The sequence below is a fragment of the Ranitomeya imitator genome, chromosome 1 (assembly GCF_032444005.1).
Source record: "Ranitomeya imitator isolate aRanImi1 chromosome 1, aRanImi1.pri, whole genome shotgun sequence".
Classification (NCBI taxonomy): domain Eukaryota; kingdom Metazoa; phylum Chordata; class Amphibia; order Anura; family Dendrobatidae; genus Ranitomeya; species Ranitomeya imitator.
The window spans coordinates 331,826,012-331,850,015 of NC_091282.1; the positions used below are offsets into that span (position 1 = coordinate 331,826,012).

Sequence of the window (24,004 nt, forward strand, 5' to 3'; positions counted from 1 at the left end):
TACCGTAGTGTACATTTTTTTGGCATCCTCCCTGTTTAGGCTCACTTCCACTGGGTGTTTCTTCAGCCGTTTCACACCGGATCTGAGGACATCTACCTAGGATAGAACCTGCCACATGGTGAGCGACCTGCCTGTCTGTCCTGCCGTGTCCACCTATTTAGCTTACATCCTTGAAGCCCTAGCTTTTACAATACCTGTAGCTGTATCTAGTGACATTACTGTACAATATTTCTGTTCTGTGACATCATCATTTGCATGAACTCTGCATTATGAGATCATTAAATGCATTATTTTCATGCATTACGTATGTACAGTTGCAATTTTGAGAGCAGGATTTATATTTATCTATCCTGACTCTATTGAGGATTTTCTGCATATATTCTCTCCTGCTTTCCAAGAAGGAGTTTGACAAAGTATGTGTGTGTGAGATAACAGAGGTTCCTTAGGAATGTCTTAAGGTACCATCACACATAACGATATCGTTAACAATATCGTTGCTTTTTGTGACGTAGCAACGATATCGTTAACGAAATCGTTATGCGTGACAGTGACCAACAATCAGGCCCCTGCTGGGAGATCGTTGGTCACTGGGGATAGTCCAGGACTTTATTTCGTCGCTGGATCACCCGCTGACATCGCTGAATCGGCGTGTGTGACGCCGATTCAGCGATGTCTTCACTGTTAACCAGGGTAAACATCGGGTTACTAAGCGCAGGGCCGCGCTTAGTAACCCGATGTTTACCCTGGTTACCATTGTAAAAGTAAAAAAAAAAAAACACTACATACTTACATTCCTGTCTCATTCCCCAGCGTCAGCTTCCCTGCGTCCCCCAGTGTCAGCGTCGGCCGGCCGTAAAGCAGAGCACAGCGGTGACGTCACCGCTCTGCTTTCCGGCCAGCGCTTACACAGTGCAGGGAAGCTGACGCTGGGGGACGCGACAGGAATGTAAGTATGTAGTGTTTTTTTTTCACTTTTACAATGGTAACCAGGGTAAACATCAAGTTACTAAATGCGGCCCTGCGCTTAGTAACCCGATGTTTACCCTGGTTACCCGGGATCGTTGGTCGCTGGAGAGCTGTCTGTGTGACAGCTCTCCAGCGACCAAACAGCGACACTGCAGCGATCGGCATCGTTGACTAGATCGCTGCAGCGTCGCTTAATGTGACGGTACCTTTCGTCTAAAGGACTTAGAGAAAACATAGGTAAGTTGGCGAAACCTAAGGAGAGGAAACACACTTAACTTTTCAGCTGGGTGTAGACAAAATTACCTTTAGCCAATGAGAATTATGTATGCTAATACCAGCACATATTTAGCGATAAGCTGAGACAATTATATTATAATGAATAAATACTAATAACCTAAATACTGACTGAATGATGTAATAAAGAGAGATCTGCTTTGATGCTCAATGTATCAGCGTAGCTCTTCCATGCATGTATCCGAATTTTAAAATTTAATTTGGAGCAGGCACAACGTCTCAGAATGTCATTATGCCATTATGTGGCAAAACCTGGCACCCGAACAGGGACCCACTAGTTCAAAGGACCAATAGATCAAAACATTTTGATGGTGCCCAGAAAGACTGACAAATCAAAGCTGCAGCAATAGGTAACATATTTTATTCTTACACTACCTGAGTTTGTCTTTCTCTCTTGGTCTGATGTGCTTGGGTAAGTGGGTCCGCAGGTCACTTGATCAATTCATAATAAGTGGATCCATTAGTGTTAGAGAAAGAACTGTGATGAGACCTTGTGTACTGTGTTGAGTTCCTGTGTTGTATGTTGTATGGGTAGTGTGGATTTGGCATTTCACTGGTCATCTGTATGTGGGGTTGAATTGTAACTATTAGTTGATCGGTAGAGCTGACGTTGGTGATAGTTAGCAGTAGCCTCTTGTATAGAGTTGAGTGAATTTATTCGGGTTCCCTCTGCAGCTTATTCGGCAAGTGCTATAGCTTGCCGAATAAGAGGGAACCCAAATAAATTCGCTCAACACTACTCTTGTAGTTAAGGAAACACATATGTTTCTGGCTCTGAGACATAGAGGCTAGTGGTTTTCGTCAGGCATGGAGTGACAGAAGGAAACCATAGTGAGTGTGTTAAGAGTACCTGATTGTTTTGCCATTCTTGTCCGGTTTTCCTGTTTTTAAAGAAAAAGATGTGTTAATCTGTTCATTAAGGGGCAGGTATAGAATGGTAGAGGTGCTGTTAACATTTGGTGAAACAGAAAGAAAAATTTGTGCAGAAAATGTGTAGGTTTTGTTCATTGTCTGGTTGTCCACCAGGTGGCAGATTTGATGAAGGTTTCTGGAAGTGTACTGAAGGAACAAAGAGGTTGTTTAAATTATTCTGGCTTGTTAGATTAGGCTGAGATATGGTGGAAAAACCTCTAAATGTATAACTAGAGGCAAGTTAAAGGAAGAATAACATGGTGGTATGTTTTTGTATGTGAAAGCATGTAACAAATATGGCGCTGATCCTCGTGCCGCTATCAGTTTGACTTCAGTCCCTTACTTTGTCCCTGAAGGATGGACATGTTGTGTTTAGGGTTGAGCGAAACGGATCGGACAAATTCAAAAATCGCCGACTTTCGGCAAAGTCGACCCGATGCTAGTGTGGGATCGGCCATGAGGTTGGCGATCTTCACGCCAAAGTCGCGTTTCGTATGATGCGTTCAGCGCCATTTTTCAGCCAATGAAGGAGGACGCAGAGTGTGGGCAGCGTGATGACAAAGGTCTCGGTCCCCACCATCTTAGAGAAGGGCATGGCAGTAATTGGCTTGCTTTCTGCGGCGTCACAGGGGCTATAAAGGGGTGTGCACGCCCACCGCCTTCTTACTTCTGCCGATATTAGCATAGGCAGAGGTTGCTGCAGCTTCATCAGAAGGGATATAGTTAGGGAGGGAAGATTAAGCCCGGAAACTGCTTGTGCTGTAGCGATTTCCACTGTCCAACTCCACCATTTCTTTGCAGGGACAGTGGAGTTTTTTTTTGTGCATCAGCTCTGTTGCTTAGTAGGCTGCCTTATAAGGCTCCCTGATAGCTACATTGCTGTTTGCACGCCGCTGTGCAAACCAACTCCTTTCTGCACAGTTATCTTGTTTATTTGTCCACACTTTTGTGCGCAATAGTCATTTTTATTGCTGCCATACTTGTCCTGAGGTCATTGTAGGGAGATTGAAATTGTACTACAGTCCTTGTATTTTTTCATATATCTTCCAGCCACTTTCTGCCACTTACATTGTGTTGTTTTATGCACATGGCCTGAGGTTTGGCTTAGTCTCCCCCCAAAAAAGTGAGATTCAAATTATCACAAAGATACTGCAGTCCTGTTAGTTTGTGGTATATCAGCCAGCCACTTTCTGCCACTTACATTGTGTTGTTTTATGCACAGGGCCTGAGGTTTGGTTTAGTCTCCCCCCCCCCCCCCCCCCCCCCAAAAAAAAAAAGTGAGATTCAAATTATCACAAAGTGGATATATTTCAGTCCTGTTAGTTTGTGGTATATCAGCCAGCCACTTTCTGCCACTTACATTGTGTTGTTTTATGCACAGGGCCTGAGGTTTGGTTTAGTCTCCCCCCCAAAAAGTGAGATTCAAATTATCACAAAGTGGATATACTGCAGTCCTGTTAGTTTGTGGTATATCAGCCAGCCACTTTCTGCCACTTACATTGTGTTGTTTTATGCACAGCGCCTGAGGTTTGGTTTAGTCTCCCCCCCCCCAAAAAAAAAGTGAGATTCAAATTATCACAAAGTGGATATATTTCAGTCCTGTTAGTTTGTGGTATATTAGCCAGCCACTTTCTGCCACTTACATTGTGTTGTTTTATGCACAGGGCCTGAGGTTTGGTTTAGTCTCCCCCCCAAAAAGTGAGATTCAAATTATCACAAAGTGGATATACTGCAGTCCTGTTAGTTTGTGGTATATCAGCCAGCCACTTTCTGCCACTTACATTGTGTTGTTTTATGCACAGCGCCTGAGGTTTGGTTTAGTCTCCCCCCCCCAAAAAAAAAAAGTGAGATTCAAATTATCACAAAGTGGATATATTTCAGTCCTGTTAGTTTGTGGTATATCAGCCAGCCACTTTCTGCCACTTACATTGTGTTGTTTTATGCACAGGGCCTGAAGTTTGGTTTAGTCTCCCTCCCAAAAAGTGAGATTCAAATTATCACAAAGTGGATATACTTCAGTCCTGTTAGTTTGTCGTATATATCAGCCAGCCACTTTCTGCCACTTTGATTGCGTTGTTATATACACTGGGCCTAAGTTGTGGTTCAGTCTCCCAAAAAAAGGGGAGATTCAAATTCTCACAAAGTGGATATACTTCTGTCCTGTTAGTTTGTCGTATATCAGCCAGCCACTTTCAGCCACTTGCATTGTGTTGTTTTTTGCACAGGGCCTGATTTTTTGTTCAGTTCCCCCTCTCCCCCCAAAAAAGAAAGGGAGATTTAAAATCTCAACATGTTTATATACACCTTCTACCTTGTTTTACAGTACCATATAACGGTTGTTATTTTGGTTTAGATTTTCCAAAAAATGAGGAAGTCAGGTGGAGGAGGCCGTGGGTGGTGGTTGCGAGCTGATACTGATGGTGGTAGTGGTGCATCTGGTGGTAGTGGCAAAAGCACAATAGCACCTAAGGCTGGAGGTGTTGAACCAGTGTCATCGTCTGGCTACACAAGGCCTCGAAGGCGCCTTTATCTGGGAGTAGGAAAACTGCTTTTAAAGCCGAAGCAGCAGGAAAAAGTTTTGGCTTTCCTTGCTAACTCAGCCTCTAGCTCTTTCGCCGCCTGTTCAGAAGGTTCCAAATATGAAAGCAGCGAGTCGTCAGTGGATGCTCCCGGTCAGGAACAAGACGTTTCCTTGTGTTCTTCACCCAAACCAAAAGTGAAGAATGTGTCAGGCGGCACTACGGGTTACTCCATGGAGCTTTTTACACATACCGTGCCTGGGTTAGAAAGGGAAATTGTTAACTGCCCATTACAAGATGAATCGGACATGGAGTGCACTGATGCACAGCCACAGCTAAATTATAATGCTGTTCCATTTACTCAGATCACTACATTGCCCTCGCAGTGTACTGAGCCAGAATCTGACCCTGATGAGACTATGGTACCCCGTCCCGAATGCTATAGCTCCTTACACGGTGGCACAGAGGAAGGTGCACATGACATTGAAGAGGAGGTGATAGATGACCCAGTTGTTGACCCAGATTGGCAGCCATTGGGGGAAGAGGAGGATGATCCGCAGCAGCCATCTACATCACAACAGCTGTCATCTGGCAGGCCCGTATCAGGCCAAAAACGTTTGTCAAAAACAAAAACAGTTTTAGCACAGCGTGGAATGCCTGAAAAGGAATTCCATAGTAAGAAGAGTGCAGTGTGGCAATTTTTTAACCAAGATCCGAATGATCAGTCAACAGTTATCTGTAAGAAATGCTCAAAGACCTTTAGCAGAGGGAAGAATCTTCAAAATTTAAATACAACATGCATGCTTAGACATTTAACCAGCATGCACTTGCAAGCCTGGACTAACTACCAAACGTCCCATACCGTTGGTGCACCTGCTCAGAATGAAGGCAGTCAGCAACGCTACATTGCTTCCCTCACTGTAAGCCCACTGGTTAGGACACCACCAGCAGCAAATGTGGAGGTATCGTCGCAAGGCCAAAGCAGTCAGGGAATCACAAGGTTATTGGTAGGAAACACTGTAGGTAGGCAAAAATCGAGAATACCATCACCAACCCTCTCTCAATCCGCCATGTCCACCACCACCACCACCGCTAGTTCCACCATATGCACCTCTCCAGTCCAGCTCACCCTACAAGAGACTCTCGTTAGGAAAAGAAAGTACTCATCCTCTCATCCGCGTACACAGGGTTTGAATGCCCACATTGCTAGACTAATCTCGTTAAAGATGATGCCCTACCGGCTGGTTAAAAGCGAAGCTTTCAAAGCCCTGATGGCCTACACAGTACTACGCTATGACCTACCCAGTCGACACTTTGCGAGAAAAGCCATCCCAGCCCTCCACCAGCACGTCAAAGACTGCATTGTCCATGCACTGAGGCAATCAGTCAGTAGAAAGGTGCACCTCACAACAGATGCATGGACCAGTAGGCATGGCCAGGGACGTTACGTGTCCTTCACAGCACATTGGGTTAATGTGGTGGATGCAGGGTTCACAGGGGACAGCCATAGTGGGACAGTTCTGCCTAGACCACGGTCTAGGAAACAGTTGGCTGTAGGCGTTCGCCACCCCTCCTCCTCCAGAAGCGAAAGCTCGTCCACAGAGCGCAGTCGCACAACCACTCCATCCGCAGTTGCCAGTGTAGCACACGAGGTGTCCCATTATCGAACAGCTAGTTAGCCTACTTTTGTATTTGGGCCTACTAACTGTGTCTGCGCCACTCATTTCAGTTGTCCTCCAGTGAACAAAGCTATGCCGCCAGTTACGTGTTACGGAACCACTCGGCACCCAGAATATGTTGTGCAGTTATATGTATGTTATGTATAATAGGTTCCATGTGAGACGCATGTCCCTAATGCATCAGCCCACAGGCTCCGCCCCTGGTCAGAGGGGACACAATATTCCCCTTTAGTCCGCCCCCCCACCTTTGTAATTCCCACAGCAAATATCGGCAGGCTCCGGCCACCTGCAGCTATTGTAATGTATGTCTGGCCTGCCGCGTTTCTATTGGCTTGCCCTCTGTATCTGTGTTATATATTCTGTGTCCTGTGAGTAAAGTTTTGTCAGACTGGAAATACGTGGAGAAGCAGTGATCTTTTATAGGCACCCATGTAATCAAGTAATTCCAGCCAGCGTCCTTCATTCAGACTCCAGCCAAAGCAGAGTGGACCTCCGAAAACACGGGGTGGTAATGAAAGAGGTACCCCAGATTGGTAGACCCCGTTACACCGCCTGTTTAATCCTGTTACCAATTTTGAACTGCATTTAGCCTACTTTTTTATTGTGGGCCTACAAACTGTGTCTGCGCCACTCATTACAGTTGTCCTCCACTGAACAAAGCTATGCCGCCTGTTTAGTCCTGTTACCAATTTTGAACTGCATTTAGCCTACTTTTGTATTTTGGGCCTACTAACTGTGTCTGCGCCACTCATTACAGTTGTCCTCCACTGAACAAAGCAATGCCACCTGTTTAGTCCTGTTACCAAAACTGCTTTTAGCCTACTTTATTATTTGGGCCTATATCTGTGTTTCCTCCTCATCCTGCCCACTGCCCAGCCACTGCTAGATGAGTCTGCTGGTACATTGACCCAGATCACTACATTCCCCTTGCACTCTACACAGCCAGAATCTGACCCTGCTGAAAGTCAGGTTCCCCTTCCCGCATACTATACCACCTTACACGGGGACAAAGAGGAAGGTGCAGATGAAAGTGCAGGTTGCTTCATCAGGTGGGGGGGGGGGCATACTCGTTGGCGACGTCACTGGCACAGGGCCCCTCATAGTACGCAAAAGTGTTTCTGGCAGTGGGAGGCACCACCCGCCATCAAACACACCACCGTACCATGAGGGGCCCTGTGCCAGTGCCAACGAGTGGGGCCCCCCCTGCTTGCTCAGGATCACAGCACTTGCAAAGCTGAAATACTTACCTCTCCCTGCTCCACCGTATTCCACGTTTCCTGGGCCCACGAAAATCTTGAGCCAGCCCTACTCCCCACAACTTTAGCTAAATGACCCCCTGTTTTCAATGCCCAACTATTATTATCAAGTAAATTCAGATTGACAAGCTTAAGAAATAAGAATTGATGTTTTTGGCATTAAAATGGACACTGTAGGTGTTTTTCTGTCCTTCACTCACTGCTGAATTTGATTCCCCATTGACTTGCATTGGGTTTCATGTTTCGGTCGGTCCCCGAATTTTTGCAACAATCGGCCGATTTCACCCGACCCGACTTTTAACAAAGTCGGGTTTCGCAAAACCCGACTCGATCCTATAAAAGTAAAAGTCGCTCAACTCTAGTTGTGATTATAGGAATCAAAGCCCAGATTGGGTGGAGACCTGTTGTGTATGTGGTGCCCCCTGTTGGAACATAGGAACCATTAAACCTGCTACTCCAAAAACAGGATTCTATTAGTGATGAGCGAATATACTCGTTACTCGAGATTTCCCGAGCACACTCAGGGGTCCTCCGAGTATTTTTTAGTGCTCGGAGATTTAGTTTTTCTTACCGCAGCTGAATGATTTACATCTGTTAGCCAGTATAATTACATGTGGGGATTCCCTAGACACTAGGCAACCCCCACATGTACTTATCCTGGCTAACAGATGTAAATCATTCAGCTGCGGCGATGAAAATGAAATCTTCGAGCACTAACAAATACTCGGAGGACTCCCGGGCATGCTCGGGAAATCTCGAGTAACGAGTATATTCGCTCATCACTAAATACCAGAAGAGTGTGCCTCACTTTTTTCCATATAGTGTAAAAATCAGATGCACACAGGTACAGACAGCAAGCCACCGTACCACTGTATGGGTACAACTAACTAGGTTATGGTTGTACATAGCAGTAATATATCCATTTACACAAGTCCTAAAGGTGTCTGTACACATTAGAGGAGTGTTACATAATCAGGCAACTATCTACTGTGTATAGGGGTCTTCCTCCTAACCGGATGTCAAGACAGTGATGCTACGTATTGGGTACATCCCTCTCTATCCATTGAAAACCTATGCATGCTCATCCAAACATGCTCAATTTTTCATTTTTTTCCAACAGGCTCCGATTGGCAAGTGAATCCTGGTCTTTAGATACTCTAGTTCCCCAAGTTCTCCAGTCAACTTTCAATGAAAATACCAAAATATCTATTACTATCCTTTCTTCACTTTACCTGCTTTATCAAGAAGGAGACGGAGAAATAAAGAAACAAGACACTTTTCTTTTAAATATATATTCTGTGTATTCAAAACCAGTTTTATTGCAATACCATCTTTGTATATTGTGTATGTGTGTGTATATGTATATATAAACACTGCAGTGCATACATCCATATATACACACTCATCATGGAATAGAATTCTTTATGGGAGCAACAAACAATACAATCTGCTGCAGGTCTCGGAGATGCAGGGAACGTGTGAAGGCCTCTTCCCAGGCGTCTCCTCCTGATACAGTAGTGCGACAGTAAGTGCAAAGGATTCTGGGATTATATACAAGTTTGTTTCTGTGCAAGAAGTTTTACAGTGGGAGTGCTACTGAGGTTTCACATATACAGAACCACTATAGTCCTCTTAACTCATTCATCACCAGTCATGTAGGTTTTGCAGCTCCACTGGAGGAGGTGGGGATAACTGTACACCCTCAGCTTCCGGAAGCGTCTCGTCAGTAGTATCACTGTGGTACACATCATGTAAAAGGTACTTATGGCAATGCATTTATGTTAAAAGAAAAAAAATGACTCCCATGTACAATCTATACCAGGATAAAATTACCCATCGTCAAAATTAATATTTTATGCAACTCCTCATTTTATATTCTGAAATACATTTGACTCATCAGAGAAAGGGGTTAGCTAAGGAAAGTAGAGATCCTCTTTTACCAATCCTATTACCACCTTCTAAATACATTAAGAGATTGTTCCGGATTTAAAAAAAAAAAAAAAGTCAGTTTTTCTCCTTAAAACGGCACCAATACTTGTCTATGGCCTGTGTCTAGACAGCAGATACAGCCCTATGGTCAAGAGGTAGCACTTGGAGGGAACGAAAACCAGAATCTTCTTTGGAACCCTGTAATCCTTTAATAGGCAGAGTACGGCCCCCTCTAGGGAACACAAGACATGACTGAGTTTGATATTGATTTTACCCCCCAAACCCAGCACGAGCTAGCAGCTGGTAAATGGGAGAAAATTATTTTTAAGACAAGAGCTGAATGTAGTTTTTCTTCAGAACCGATTGCTGAGACTATGTCCAAAAACATCCATTTGGCAAATCAAAGAGTTCTGAAAGAAGCACATCTAGTCAGGCAACGATCTGGTAAATGATAAAGCAGAAAAGGGGGCAATATGGTGAAAAAAAACATTAATGCGAAGAAATATAAAGTAACGCGCTTCTTGCTTAAAGGAGCATTCTGTGCAAAACTGGCACAGTGAGATATGCCGCGTGTATGGGTGGCGGAGTGGTACATGGTACAGGGATTCTCTATTTGGAAATTATTGAATCCCTTATGGAATACCATCCCCTCACAGAGCACACCACAAGTGTGTACCTACGGTTTATAGTCTTCCTTTAAAGAGATTGTTGAATGAATTGAAAAAATTTTTTTTCATATATTTACATTTTTTAGGGTTGTCCTCTATTCAGGATCTCAATGATTAGCCAGAATGGACAATGGTTGCTTGTTCTGGAGGGTCTGTCCTGTTCCCCCATTATGTTGACAACACACTCATTTGAATATGCACTCTGTAATGCTCATTTTTTCCTGTGGAGGCACTGTAGGGAAACTGAACACTTACTACCAGATTTCCTCACTCTGGGTATTCCAAACTAATACGCATGGATTGTTCAGAGCAGATAACCCCATGTTGTATACAGAGGAATTAAACATACTATCCACATGGTTAACCCTCTCCCTGCCAGACAGCACAATATACTTCACATTCATCAGCAAGCGATGCTTTTATCATACCTTGAAAAGAAGCTTGTACATCTTAATTCAGAAAAATCAATTTCCCCATCACAATCTGGTTTGAAACACGTTTTGCCTCTTCAATATTTCATTAGAAATACAGAGTTGATGAACTCATCAGTTAGTCCAGAGCATTTTTTTGTTTTAATATAATGCAGCTAACATACTAATGATCATCGACATGATGAAAAAGCCTACAACGCCCAACAAAGTAGTCAGAACATTCAAGGTAAGCGTGATGGGAAACGGACACTGAATCGGACAGGTTTCGATTATTGCTGCTTCAGCCTTCCTCCATCTTGTTTGTTGCCAGGTAGAACCAAGTTCCAGAAGCATGATTTGCTATAAGGCAACACTATCAAGTTTTATTTCGCTCGTGCATTGTGCATTTGACTGCATGAACTATGACGGTGGAAGAGTTAATGGTTTTGCATGAAAGGGAAGGGCTGGATTTACACCGCTAGATACATAGACTTTGGCAATTTAAACCCAAGTCAATCCACTTTTTTTTTTACAAAAGTATCACATTGTGCTTCTCGACTACAATATCCATCTTCCTTCCCCTTCTAATAGACATCAGCCTACGGGGTCCTACAATAAATCCGGCCCTATACAAAATGAACACATAGGCACAAGTACAAGATCTAATTCAGAAACATGCAGAAAACAAGTGATCACACCGGAGACTTGTATACCCAAGTACACCGGGGGACAGACCGGTATCCGAAAGACACTGACAAAGGTTGCGAATCTACGGGGTCATGCAAAGCAGAACATGGAGCTGCGGGATATGTAAAACCATGCTTATATTATGGGAATTGTTATAATGTGCGTCATGGAAGCAAAAAAGAATGGTTCTTATAAGGTTGGAAGCCAATGATAACAAATATTAAAAAGAAACCCTGAAATAACGTGTCCTAACCAAGGTCCATGGGAACAGAAAGTCTATTCAACAGTAAAACAGCATTGTGCAGAGGCCAAAATAAAAGCAAGGAAAACATAAAATACAAGGTGTTCATTGTGACATTCTCTTTCCTATTAACAATTTTTAAAAATTATTTTACAAAAGTAGTCAAGCATTTTTTGTTGTTATTGGCAGTAAACATTTTGTTCTTTATATATATATATATATTTATATACTCTGGGACAAATAAATCATCTGGATCGTGAATTACAATATTCTAAGCGACATAAAAGATAAATTCATTTGTGAAATTGATTTTTTCTTCCATAAACAAATACAAAAGTCAGTCTTTTTTTCCCCCACTCATTCTACATCGAGTCTTCCGCATACAGAACATGATTACACATTCGCTCCACTGACAGGCGCTAGCGGCCACTGTCCTGATTCCCTCCGTATCACCTGGTCATCAGGAGGCATGACCTTTGGCTTTTGTACAGCTCGGTTTCAAGTAGGTATCCTTTTCAGTTTTAAAGTGACTTATCTCTTCTACAATAAAATACATTTTTGTTTGTATCTGTGTAAGTACGAAGCAGCTTTGTTCCGCAAAAATGGGAAGGCACAGAACACGTTGCAGTTGAGATGAAGCAAGACAGCAGAAAGGTGTGCATCTGTAGGGCTGGGTGGATTAAGGCTTATGTTAAACTGCTGTGTCCTCTTCTGGTTGAGTGTTGGAGCTAGCAAAAAAGAAATAGAATTTACAGAGTTAAACAACAGAAAAAATTAAAGGTGCTTAGACTATATGTATGAGCTCCGCTACCATACCTGAATACCCCCAGATGAAGCCATAACAAAACGCACAAAATCCAAATCTTAGGCAAATAAAGTTTACCAAAGTTCTTCTTCACCATTTCTGTGTATTTTATTAAATATGTGCCCTCGTCTTTATGCAATTATAACCTTGGCAATTATTTGTTACTGCACTTTGATGCACTTATTAATGTATTTTTGGTTATTTATAAGCCTGGATATGCCCCGAATTGACCAATTTGATGAGACATTTTTCACATCCCCGCAAAAGGTGGCTTTTCATCTTTTTACTTGTTTTACCACCATCTTATGTTTAAGGCATAATATTATGTGTTCTCATTTTCAATCATGTACTATTAGTATAACTATAATGTGATAGGGCATGTGTCACTGACTGGGCTGCTTGCTGCAGTTTTGATAAAATCACTGATTTGCGGTAGATTTACCAGTTCTCTGACTGCTGAGCTCTGTATAACCCGCCCTCACCACGGATCGGCAGCTTTCTGTGTACACTGTGCATAAGCAGAAAGCTGCCAATCAGAGGTGGGGGCGGAGTTACACAGAGATTATGAATATAGAGAACTACATGGCAACAGTTTTTGAGTGATAATCTCCTGCTGATAAAATGGTGATTTTTTCTAAACTACAGCAAGCAGCCCAGTAAGTGACACAATAACTGGAATCATGGTCTCTGTCTCTATATTAAACTGTTCTCAGTGTAAATGGCAAAACAATTCTGACATTTACTTTAAGAAAACGGTGGGCAGCCACAGATTATATTATTAGAGATCACTTACTAATAAAAGGACCAAACGGTCTATCAAATGTCGGGTGTGACCTTCTGGATCCTTGGTAAATGATGTCAGCACAACAGAGGAAGATCTGAACGCATTTATCATGGATTCCACACAGATTTTAGTGCAAACTTTCTTTTAATCCACATCTTGTGCATGAAAAATTGGATTTCATTACTCGTTCACATGTTTCTGTTTTTTGTTTTTATGTAAAATGATCATAAAATCAAAGAATACTGTAGATTATACCATAATGCAGCAATGGTATACGTACATACTTTAATTTAAAGTGGTTTCTTCCAGTGGCAAATAGTCTAAACATGCCTTTTACTTTATATTGTCCTGTGCAGCACAGCCATTAAGAACTGCATTTCACACTACATTTTTACAAGCATACCTGTTAACTGTGGTTCTCATATTGGCTCTGTCTCTTCTTTGATTTCAGCTCCTTTAACCACTGTGGGGATTCACTTGCTCCTCTGGAAGCAGAAAAAAATAGAACTGTGCTCAAGGTCGATCCTGCAATTTGTCAGAGGTTTCATCTTTACAGCTATATGGGGAATGCGGCATGCACTGTCGAACTGAAACATAGATCTAGCTCCAATATGCTAAACATGGCCACCGCCATGACATTGGTTTACTCTAGCCGATGGTGGTCCTTCAATAACCACTAACCAGCCTCATGCTTGCAGATCGGCAGTCGTTTATTAGCCTGCTTAGACAGGCCGACCGAACTTTCCATGAACAAAGGTCCGATTGGTAATAGATCATTCAGTGCGCATAAACGGTCATTGTTCTCGGCAGCACAAGTCCAGCTTACACAGGGCGATGTGCTGCCAAGAACTAATTTTTTTATTTAACAAGTTCAAAAATCTTTTTTCCAGATGATCAAGCGTTTTATACTGGCCGAATGGCGATTATTGCAAAAAGAATTGCTAGAAACACTAATTCATTATAATCGGACAGGATAATAAATGCAAACAATTTACCATTAAGGGACAGCCATCATGAGAGAGGAAACAACTTGGCTCAATTGTCATAAAAGAGAGGAGTTGTGACAGCCGTGCATCCTGATCTTACCATACCAAAACAAGCATGAGTGGGGAGACAGCGATCGACTGGCAACATACCGAAAAATCATGGACAACAAACCTTTCTTGTATGTCTGCAGAGGTTGGCAAGAGTTTGACACCCAGTGTTCCTTGTGGGAGAGGAGATTTTGGCGACCTTGATGGTTGAGCAGAAGACTGAGGTGAAGAAGGCTGAGTTGAAGATTCGCTACTGCTCTCTGTCTCTTGCCTTTTCCGAAGCTGGGCCTATCGAAACACAAAATTAGTATCTAAGATGATTAAACAACTGGAGACAATATTGCACAAAAAAAAAAAAAGTTTCCCATGACAAGTCAGATGTTATAAATGTAATATTCTAAAGAACCTCAGAGGAATAATCTGATTGGCTTCGATTGGTAACCCAACCAGTTTTACTCTGCACTAGTTTTGTACAATGGCGACATACGTTCCTTGGCAAACCAAAGAGCAAATAAAAAGTAAACAAAGTGAAAAATAAAAAGTATCATTTTTCATTATGAATGTGAAACCTGTGTTCAAAATCATCATACACATCAATCTCTTCATCCTAACTAGCTCGTATAATGGTAAATGTATGTGATTATATGTGAACACTGAAGTCATTCATGTCAACGGTGTTTTCGGGACATACAAGATCATAACTTCATAGCCAAATTGCACCAAACAAAAAAGTGCTTACAAACATTATCAATCGCAACCAATTCACTTACCACTAGAGTGGAGTGATCCATTCCAGGAAACATTGGCATCCTCTGAGACGGCAGGGAAGACCTTTGCGGCTTTTCTTCTTCTGCATCTACTTCATCTTTTTTCTCAGGTTTCTCAGGTTTGTCTTCTAAAATGCCAAACACAGAAAAATCACAATAATTCTAATCCTTGAGCAGAGATCTACTGTAAAGAAGGTAAACCACTAACTGACGCACGGTGTTATTTCTATTGCAAGGCTGGAGAAATTGTATCAGCCCCTTGGGCCCAATACAGAGTTCAGCCTCTGTGTTTCTTTCATAGGGTATGGCCACTATTTCACAGGAAGTGCTGTACATGACAAAACCAAAGACCAGTGGCGAAATGTGCGTGTGGTTTCTGCGTGCCTCGTCTACAGACCAGGATGTCTCGAGATATTTTTAGGAGGCTGTATGATTTGCTGCTACTTGTCTAATATTGTGTATTTTATAGTCTCACATTCTAGTATAGCTAGCATCACTCAATGACATCCATTTGGCTTACAGTACATTTATTGAGGCTTCCAAGCCAATGGTTAAACATATGTTACTAAAACTTTGTATAAATTTAGCTATTCTTTAAGATTATGTGTTTGACCATTCCTACGCACTCAATATTATTGATGATCTTACATGTGAAGCACTAGTCTACCGTGTCAACGGAGTCTTCTCCTTTATTGCTCCCTTTCTCCCCTACTTATATCAGGTCATAGTAGTACTGTTGTACTTTATTTGTAACACTTAAAAGGTGTTTTTCCACAAAGTACATTTGAATTAAAAGATCTTGGAATAATAATAAGTTCCACAATTGGACGTGTTTAAAAAAAAAAATGTTCCTGTGCGGAGATAATCTTATAAATGTGCCCCTGCTGTGTACTGTGTAATGGCCGTGTCTGACCATGCAGGGACATGGTCTCATCATAACACATCTCCTGGGCAGGGGAGGAAGCAAAAGGGTATACAGACATTACAGTATGGGATCACAGCTGATTCTTAAGCAAGGTTTTGCTTCAAAGAAAGAATCAGCTGCAATCCCATGCTATAATGCCAGTAAACCAGTGTCACATTCCTTCATCAAGGCCTCATTATAACATTGCCCATGTGGTCTCCTTACTAGTCTTAGGCCATGTTCACACAGTGCGTTTTTTACTGCGGAACCGCCGCGATTTTGCCGCTGCGGGTCCGCAGCTGTTTTCCATGCAGGGTACAGTACACTGTACCCTATGGAAAACAGGAACCACTGTGCACATGATGCGGGAATTAAATAAAAAAGCCGCGCTGAATAGCTGCGGTAAAAAAGAAGTACCATGTCACTTCTTTTTGCGGAACTGCAGCGGTTCTGCACCCATAGACCTCCATTGTGAGGTCAAACCCGCAGTAAAACCCGCAGATGAAAAAAATATCTGCGGGTTTTCTGCGGTTTGTGGTGCAGAACCGCTGCAGTGTGGCTGCCCCCCCGTGCCCCTATCCCACCCCCCCATGCTCCGATGCCACCCCCCGTGCTCCGACGCCCCCCCCCCCCCCGTGCCCTCATCTCCCCCCCTTATACTTACCCGGCCTCCCGGTGTCCGTCCGTCCGTCTTCTCCCTGGGCGCCGCCATCTTCCAAAATGGCGGGCGCATGCGCAGTGCGCCCGCCGAATCTGCCGGCCGGCAGATTCGTTCCAAAGTGCATTTTGATCACTGAGATATAACCTATCTCAGTGATCAAAATAAAAAAAATAGTAAATGATCCCCCCCCCTTTGTCACCCCCATAGGTAGGGACAATAAAAAAATAAAGAATTTTTTTTTTTCCACTAAGGTAAGAATAGGGTTAGGGTTAGGGGTAGGGTTAGGGTATTTTCAGCCATTTTAACCCTAAAAAACTTCCTAGAAAACACACAGACTCTGCATTAAAAAACGCACTAAAAAACGCATTAAAAAAACGCATCAAAAAACGCACCAAAAAAAGGACCTGAGTTTTCTGCCAAGAGCTGCGGTTTTTAGTGCAGAAAAAACAGCAGGGAAATCAGGAACGTGTGAACATGGCCTTACAGTTTACAGGGCTGGCTGGAGGCGTTGTAAAAACTCTAAAAGTCACAAAACAATTTGAAACATTTCAAGCAGTTTTAAGGCAAAATTCTGGTGAAAGCTGATCGAGTTGGGCTATAGGCTACTTGGGCTGTAGATGGGGAAAGATACGTTTAGTTTATAGACATCTAAACCGCAAAACAAACGTTAATCAAGTACATACAGAGCGGACTAAGTTAGCAAGTAGTAGGAAACGGTTATCCTCCAACATGATAATGTTTTTGTGTATGGCCAAACACGTTCTTGAGTTTTGTGGTGTAAAACTGCTGATTACCATGGCAGAAATCCATAAACTATTGTCCATCACATTTACATTGCAATTTACAACTGGTATTGACTATTTAGCTGTTTTCAACCCTGAGAAGATGAGAAATGTTAGTGGGATTCTACTCCCATGAACAAACGACACCGCTACCTTTCCAACCAGAATCTGTTTTATACCAGGTTACTGCCATAATATGTCAAATAATATTCCTAAAAATAAAAAAAATTCTACAACATATTTCCCACATAATACAACCACTGAATCCTCAAATACCGCCATAACATGCTTAAAAGGGAATCTGTCAACATGTTTTTCCTATGTAATCTCACTGCAGCATGACAAAGGGACAGTGACCCCGATTCCAATGATGCATCACTTAATTTACGGAGTGCAGCAGTTGTGATAGAATAACAGTATTCTCTCCTGCAGATCTAGCAGAGCTCAGAGTGCCCACACCACTATATTATATATTGACAGAAAGCTGCTAATCCGTAGTGGGAGTGTAGTTGACTAGGAGGCACGAGACAGCTAGTCCTAAAGTGAAAATCTCCTGTTGATAAAACACTGATTTTATTGAAACAAAAACACATAGCCTAGAACGGGAAACATCCCTGAAATCAGGCTCTTGGCCTGCATCATGGTGCTCTCCAATTACATAGCAAAAACCTGCTGACAAATTCCTTTTACTAGTAAAAGGATTATTGGAAAAGTGGTCATGGGATGTGCAGGAGTTACTAAACGAGTTCTGCCTGCCTCAATCTGATCATGTTCAGCTTCCATTTCCCCTGGCATTGATCATACAGATCAGTACAGATCAGCAGACAAATACTGTGCAGTTGGAAGGTAAAGATTAGTGATGAGCGAATATACTCGTTACTCGAGATTTCCCCAGCACGCTCGGGGGTCCTCCGAGTATTTTTTAGTGCTCGGAGATTTAGTTTTCTTCAACGTAGCTGAATGATTTACATCTGTTAGCCAGCATAAGTAGATGTGGGGATTCCCTGGCAACCAGACAACCCCCACATGTACTTATGCTGGCTAACAGATGTAAATAATTCAGATGCGGTGAAGAAAACGAAATCTCCAAGCACTAAAAAAATACTCGGAGGTCACCCGAGCGTGCTCGGGAAATCTCGAGTAACGAGTATATTCGCTCATCACTAGTAAAGATGTTTTCTGTATTGTCAGACAGTGCACTTAGTGCAAGGGAGTGCTTGTCCCAATGATTACAATGGACAGTGGGATGGAGAATTTGTTCTACTCAATTCTTGGGCTGATTTTAGAGGATGAATTGGTTTTCCAGCCCTAAAACAGTTACCGATTCCAATCATCACGTATAGCCGATGCTCTGGCTCGGCAGTTACCTGTGGTATCCGTGAACATCCAAGGACTGTCTGTATCCTCTATCACTGCTAGTTGGCTGCCGGACAGCAAAAGTCGACTTCTGCGCTGTGACTGGCTAGGTGCACGACGCTGGCTCTTCCGACTTAGTTGAACCCTGTTCTTGAGCGCTGTGGAGTCTAAGACTGAAGTCTGCTGTGAAGGAAACAACAGAGGTTTAACTGCAATGGTTCTGCTCAAAGTAACTTTACAACCTTGAAATAGTAGATAAATGAATAAGTATCGCAGGGCATGTGAGTTGAATATTACAACTGGTCAAAACAAGAGTTCTTTTGTTTTGCACTTAGTCAGCAGCAATTAAATTAAAAGAATTTAATTTTTGACGGTAAAAATCGTGAGAACACTTATGTCTATCATACTTGGACATAAAAAGTTAATTTATAATAATTAAGCTAAAAAGCATTAGAAGAATTGTGCTAGGGTCAGTGAAGAACAAGTCATGAGATCAGATGATTTGATCCACTGCTTAGATTACTGCCCAAGTCTATGGTAGGTCAGTCTAAAACCGTGTTTCCTAAAGTGCAGTCCTCAATTCCCCCACAACAGGTCACGTTCTCAGGATTTCCTTAGTATTGCACAGGTGATGGAAGTATGAAGGCATCAGGAACTCTCCCACCTATGTAAGACTATGGAAATCCTGAAAACATGACCTGTGGGGTCCGTGAGGACTGGAAATTGGGAAACATTGCTCTAAAACATTGCATTCTCAGAAATGGGGAAAAAATGTGGTATATTGGATCGATGAGCTGGACAAAAAAAAAAAATCACTGGTGGAATAATAAACATGCTCATAGTGGAAAATCTTCAGTTTCAGCTTCTATCAAACTGCTCAGCAAAATAATGTATTGTGTGTAACTGACCCTGTAATGTCTAGATTTGCACCCTTATATCAGATGCTATGCCGTCCAACTGTGCACTTTGTCCAGCACTGTCCTGTACAGACAGCTTAGTTGAAGGACACCTCTGTAGCCCAGATAACATTCTCCTAATGCCAGAAATCAGCACAGGAAGGGGAAGTCACATACAGTACAACAGCTGATGTGACTTCCTGCCTGCAGAGAGTCATGGTGGAAGCACTACAAAGCAGTTAAACTACTATGAAATTACAGACATAAGAACATGGACATTGTTACAGTAGTATAGAATACAATACAATACAATAAAATTAGGGCTAACATCTGCAACACAGACCTCCTCCCTCTTCAGCTTCCAATAGGCTTTTGCTAACCAATGCAACATAAAAATAAACCATTATAATTGGTTAAATTAAATTATGCTGTAGCTCCCATTTCCATGAGTCCCAAATGTTTCTTACATCCATGAAAGAGAAATCAGCTGCTTTGGCTTCATGAAAAGACGGTGTGCTTGCTGTGCCATCGGTGGAATCAAGGTCCATGCTTGATCTATCCAGACTTCCATCGCGGACTTCAGTGATCGAATCATGCTGGTCAGTCTCAGTGTGGGACAGTGAGGACAAGCGGCTGTGGGACTGCTGCTTGCGGGTGCTGATGTTATCGTATGATGAAGATTCTTGGACAAAGCTGGAACGAAGAAGGCGAACTTAGTTAATACATTTACTACAACTGCCGTAGCATTCTTTACAATTTAACTGTTTATTGCCGCCATAAAATATATACATAGACACGTGTTATATAGATCTCACACACACACACACACACACCACTCTCGTTATTCATATTTATCCATTAAGTGAACAGCAGAGGGCAGACAAGTCACACAAATCTGGAGAATGGTCTGCGTACTATGCGCGATGACCCAGCATAAATGCAGGAAGCTGCAGTTTACGGTAACCATTTCGCCTTTTCTTATTGATCTAAGCAGGGCAAATAATGGTAGGGCTAGTAGATCCAAAATATCTACAGCTAAGCTTAGCTGTTACTAGGTGGGCCCTGCAAGAGAATACGGTAATCTGAAAGTTGCCGCATAAATAATAACAGCACTGACCAACGTGAGCCCCCTCCAAACCAGACCTGAGGAAATCGGTGGAATTCTGTTAATATACACTTCGTTCTCCAATATTTTGGTTAGATGTAATGGCTTATTGGGCTGCTGGAAGCACAGAGCCTGTACATCAGTGTGCGGCGGATGTACAGCTCCCTGGTACGGGGGCGTTTGCAGTACACAGCGTATCTGAGGAAGCATGCTGCAATTTCATTTCTGCCAGATTAGTATAGAAAATGTGTTCCACCATATTAAATTTGAAGACAAAAGAGAAACCATAACTTATAATGAAAGCCCTATCATGGCTCATTGCAAAATAAGGCGAGACAAAAAGGATAGGGTGTTCTAACTCAAGGTGCCCCGATCCAACATAATGTGTAGGGGAAGCATCGGGTAGGTAGCCAAGCAGTCCTGACTGTCCTGCCAAAATCAACCGGTTCAGATTACTTTCATCTACCGAGTAAGGGTTAATCAGATTTATCACATTCAATCATTATTTCACTTGCAATAGAAAATGGTTCCAATACAATCATTGTCCAACCTATTGTGACAGTAATAGGCACAGAGCGGAAGAAAAAAAAAGAAACCCAATGATCGGACCACCGGGGAATAGTTTCCTTGTTTTCCTGTGCAGTATTCAGCCGGACCTCACAATAATCAATTATCTGAAGATCTATTTCAATGGGAGTATGTGCACATAAGATTAAAAGAGAATGAATGTGACAGTCCGTTGTACAAAAAAAAATAAAACCTTCAGTCTTCTAAAGAATTACCTTGCTTATATAAGATCAGTAAAAAAAAAAAAAAGCAAAGTAAAAGGCCAGAATAATAAAACTATAGAGTGTTGGCCATTGCAAACAATCCGAGTAATACTTTATACAACTACATGTAAAAATGATCAAAACTTAACATTTCCAACAATATTCATTAAATGGTCATGCCCAATTTTATGATTGACAACATACTGGCTACGGGCTGTAACTTCAGATTTTCTAGAACCCAGAGATCTCTTTTAGTACAAATCCCACCAAGGACAACATCTGCAGGGAGTTTGTATGTTCTCCCGGTGTTTGTGTGGGTTTCCTCCGGGTTCTCCGGTTTCTTCCCACACTCCAAAGACATACTGATAGGGAATTTAAATTGTGAGCCCCGATGGGGACAGTGGTGAGGATGTCTGTAGGACACTGCAGAGTATCATGGCGGCATTATTTTACTCACTATGTCAGTGAGCAAAATAAATCAACAAAATGAAAAATGAATAAAAACACGTAGGGCGGGGATGTCTGACATTATACTAAGGTTGTCGTTGCACCCTACGGGAGGTAACACTTAATCTATCCTGTCAGAGGCTCCTGGCTACAGGGATTATAGGGGTTTAACCAAAATAGCCCAGATAAGACATAACTAGTGAAGGTGCTGTGAAGACGACAATCTCGTTTACCCACAGAATAAGGTAAATGATGGATAAGCGTGTCTGCTCCTCCCCAGCCTTCTGCGTGACAGCCCACGATTTGCAGGCGCTGAGCACAAGTGTTATTTCCAGCCACAGTGCCTGTCAGGAATTGTGCCATGACTGATCCCATAAACAAGGATGATGAGATAAGCTGCTCACTTTCAGGGCTGACTCCTTCCTCTTTATCGCGGTCCTACTAGGGAAGTCATATGTGAGGCTCTCCTGCGCTGCATGTAAATATTTGGATGTGGCAGTGAGTTAAGTGTATGGAGGCGCACGTCACATCGCGCTTATTCCCTGCTGTATGGGTGTCACGGCTCTATTTATAGGCATGCCGTCACTCCGGCAGCACAATAACAGTGCCATTATCCAATACAGGCAGACTAAACAAGCCGGAATGTACTGTGCTGCAGAACACACCAACCTAGCAACTACCTGGAGACTGCCATTATTACTAACTTATTAAGAGACAACTCAATAAAAAAGGAAAAACTCTGCAGGGTAGGTTTCTTAAAGATATCTGGTGAACTGTATCTTGCCAGAGCCATGAATAGGGTTGTGCCCAAATCCGTTTGTGAAGCTGGACTGATCTAGGATACAGCAAAAAGCCAACATATTTATCATGCAATGACTTAAACTCTATAGCGCCACCTGTTGGAAGTAGCGATCCTACAAGTCACAATCAACCCTTTAACGAGTCGTGCAATATGACTTAGGATAAAAGCCAAATTAGTATCTCAATTCGCAGACACGGTGTTTCGGGCTGTTGGCCCTCGTCAGTGCGAAGCATGAGAACTGATTTGGCTAGGTGAGAGGCTCTGGACTGGGGTCTAAGGGGTAACGTTTCTCCTTATGGAGAGTGACATAACATATTTATCAACACTGACACACACCAAAGCGACCAGAAAGTTGGAGGCTCCTGCCCTGAGCAACTTTACAGCAAAGTCAATGTATCCTTGCTTCCATCCATTTATCATTGCAATGGCCCTATGCGCCAACGCTATAGCCGATGAAGCTGAAGGCTGCTGCAGACCCACAAGGAAGAGAGTAAATAAATGGAAAAACAAAAGAGTTTATCTCGGTAACAGATGCCAAATCCAATATGAAGCGGTTTATTTGTCTACGCGTTTCGAAGTATACAACTTCTTCATCAGGACAATCCACGATGATGGTTTGCCCTGATGAAGAAGTTGTATACTTCAAAACGCGTTGACTAATAATCTGCCTCAAATTGGATTTGGCATATCTAATCTTTTTCTTCCATGGCAGTGCAGATTAACCCATTTGTTTTTCCATTTACTTAACCACTATAACTATGTCCTTGCATTCATAATCGAATCTCTAAATGAGAAAGATGCCGGATATTTCCGTTTCCTGTACATACTGTATAGCCAAGGTACCTATGAACAATCAGCAAAAGGAGAAATGTGCATGGATTTACCCCACAGGGGATGTGTTTAACAATGGAAAATGTAACCATGAAGAGGAAGGGTGGGGGAAGGGAAGTCAAGAAGTCAATATGAAAAGCAGGCGAACGCTGACAGACCACAGATGCCTGGAACAATTAGGACACTATAATCAGGAATATACAACACAAAGCTCTAACCTTGAAGGGAATCGGTTATTAGGACATATAAGGACATAATGATACATTTTATGGGGAAAAAAATTATACTGTTCCATGATTTTTCTAAACCAAAGAAAAAAAAATTGAAATCTTGTAATTTTCACACTGGCCACTAGGTCTAATATAAGACCTCATCGAAATGTCAGATTTTTCTAATGAAAACACAGTCCGATTTTCATCAGTGTTTGGTTAGTGTACTGAAAGAATTAGGGTACTGAAAGAGTTACAGAGGAAATTTCAGAACCACTAGCCAGAATCTT

At 42.4% G+C, this 24,004-nt stretch overlaps 3 protein-coding genes across 5 annotated transcripts in view; all 3 read right to left on the reverse strand.

Moving 5' to 3' along the window:
• CRYBB2 (crystallin beta B2) overlaps positions 1-24,004 on the reverse strand; it is a 412,932-nt gene that overhangs the window by 249,218 nt on the left and 139,710 nt on the right. The gene's annotated exons all lie outside the window — the stretch shown is intronic.
• Positions 1-24,004, reverse strand: part of CRYBB3 (crystallin beta B3) — a 256,164-nt gene that overhangs the window by 92,450 nt on the left and 139,710 nt on the right. The gene's annotated exons all lie outside the window — the stretch shown is intronic.
• The window catches only part of KIAA1671 (KIAA1671 ortholog), a 225,434-nt gene continuing 210,350 nt past the window's right edge, over positions 8,921-24,004 (reverse strand). For 2 of the 3 annotated variants that reach the window (XM_069759138.1, XM_069759147.1), the window contains exons 7-12: positions 20,018-20,243; positions 18,666-18,837; positions 14,955-15,079; positions 14,309-14,472; positions 13,554-13,635; positions 11,880-12,289 (exon numbers count right to left, since the gene is read on the reverse strand). In XM_069759138.1, coding sequence (XP_069615239.1) covers positions 13,557-13,635; positions 14,309-14,472; positions 14,955-15,079; positions 18,666-18,837; positions 20,018-20,243 — 766 coding nt within the window. In that variant the 3' untranslated portion in view covers positions 11,880-12,289; positions 13,554-13,556. Of the gene's footprint in view, positions 12,290-13,553; positions 13,636-14,308; positions 14,473-14,954; positions 15,080-18,665; positions 18,838-20,017; positions 20,244-24,004 lie in introns of all 3 variants that reach the window. The other variant, XM_069759154.1, reaches the window with a different exon arrangement.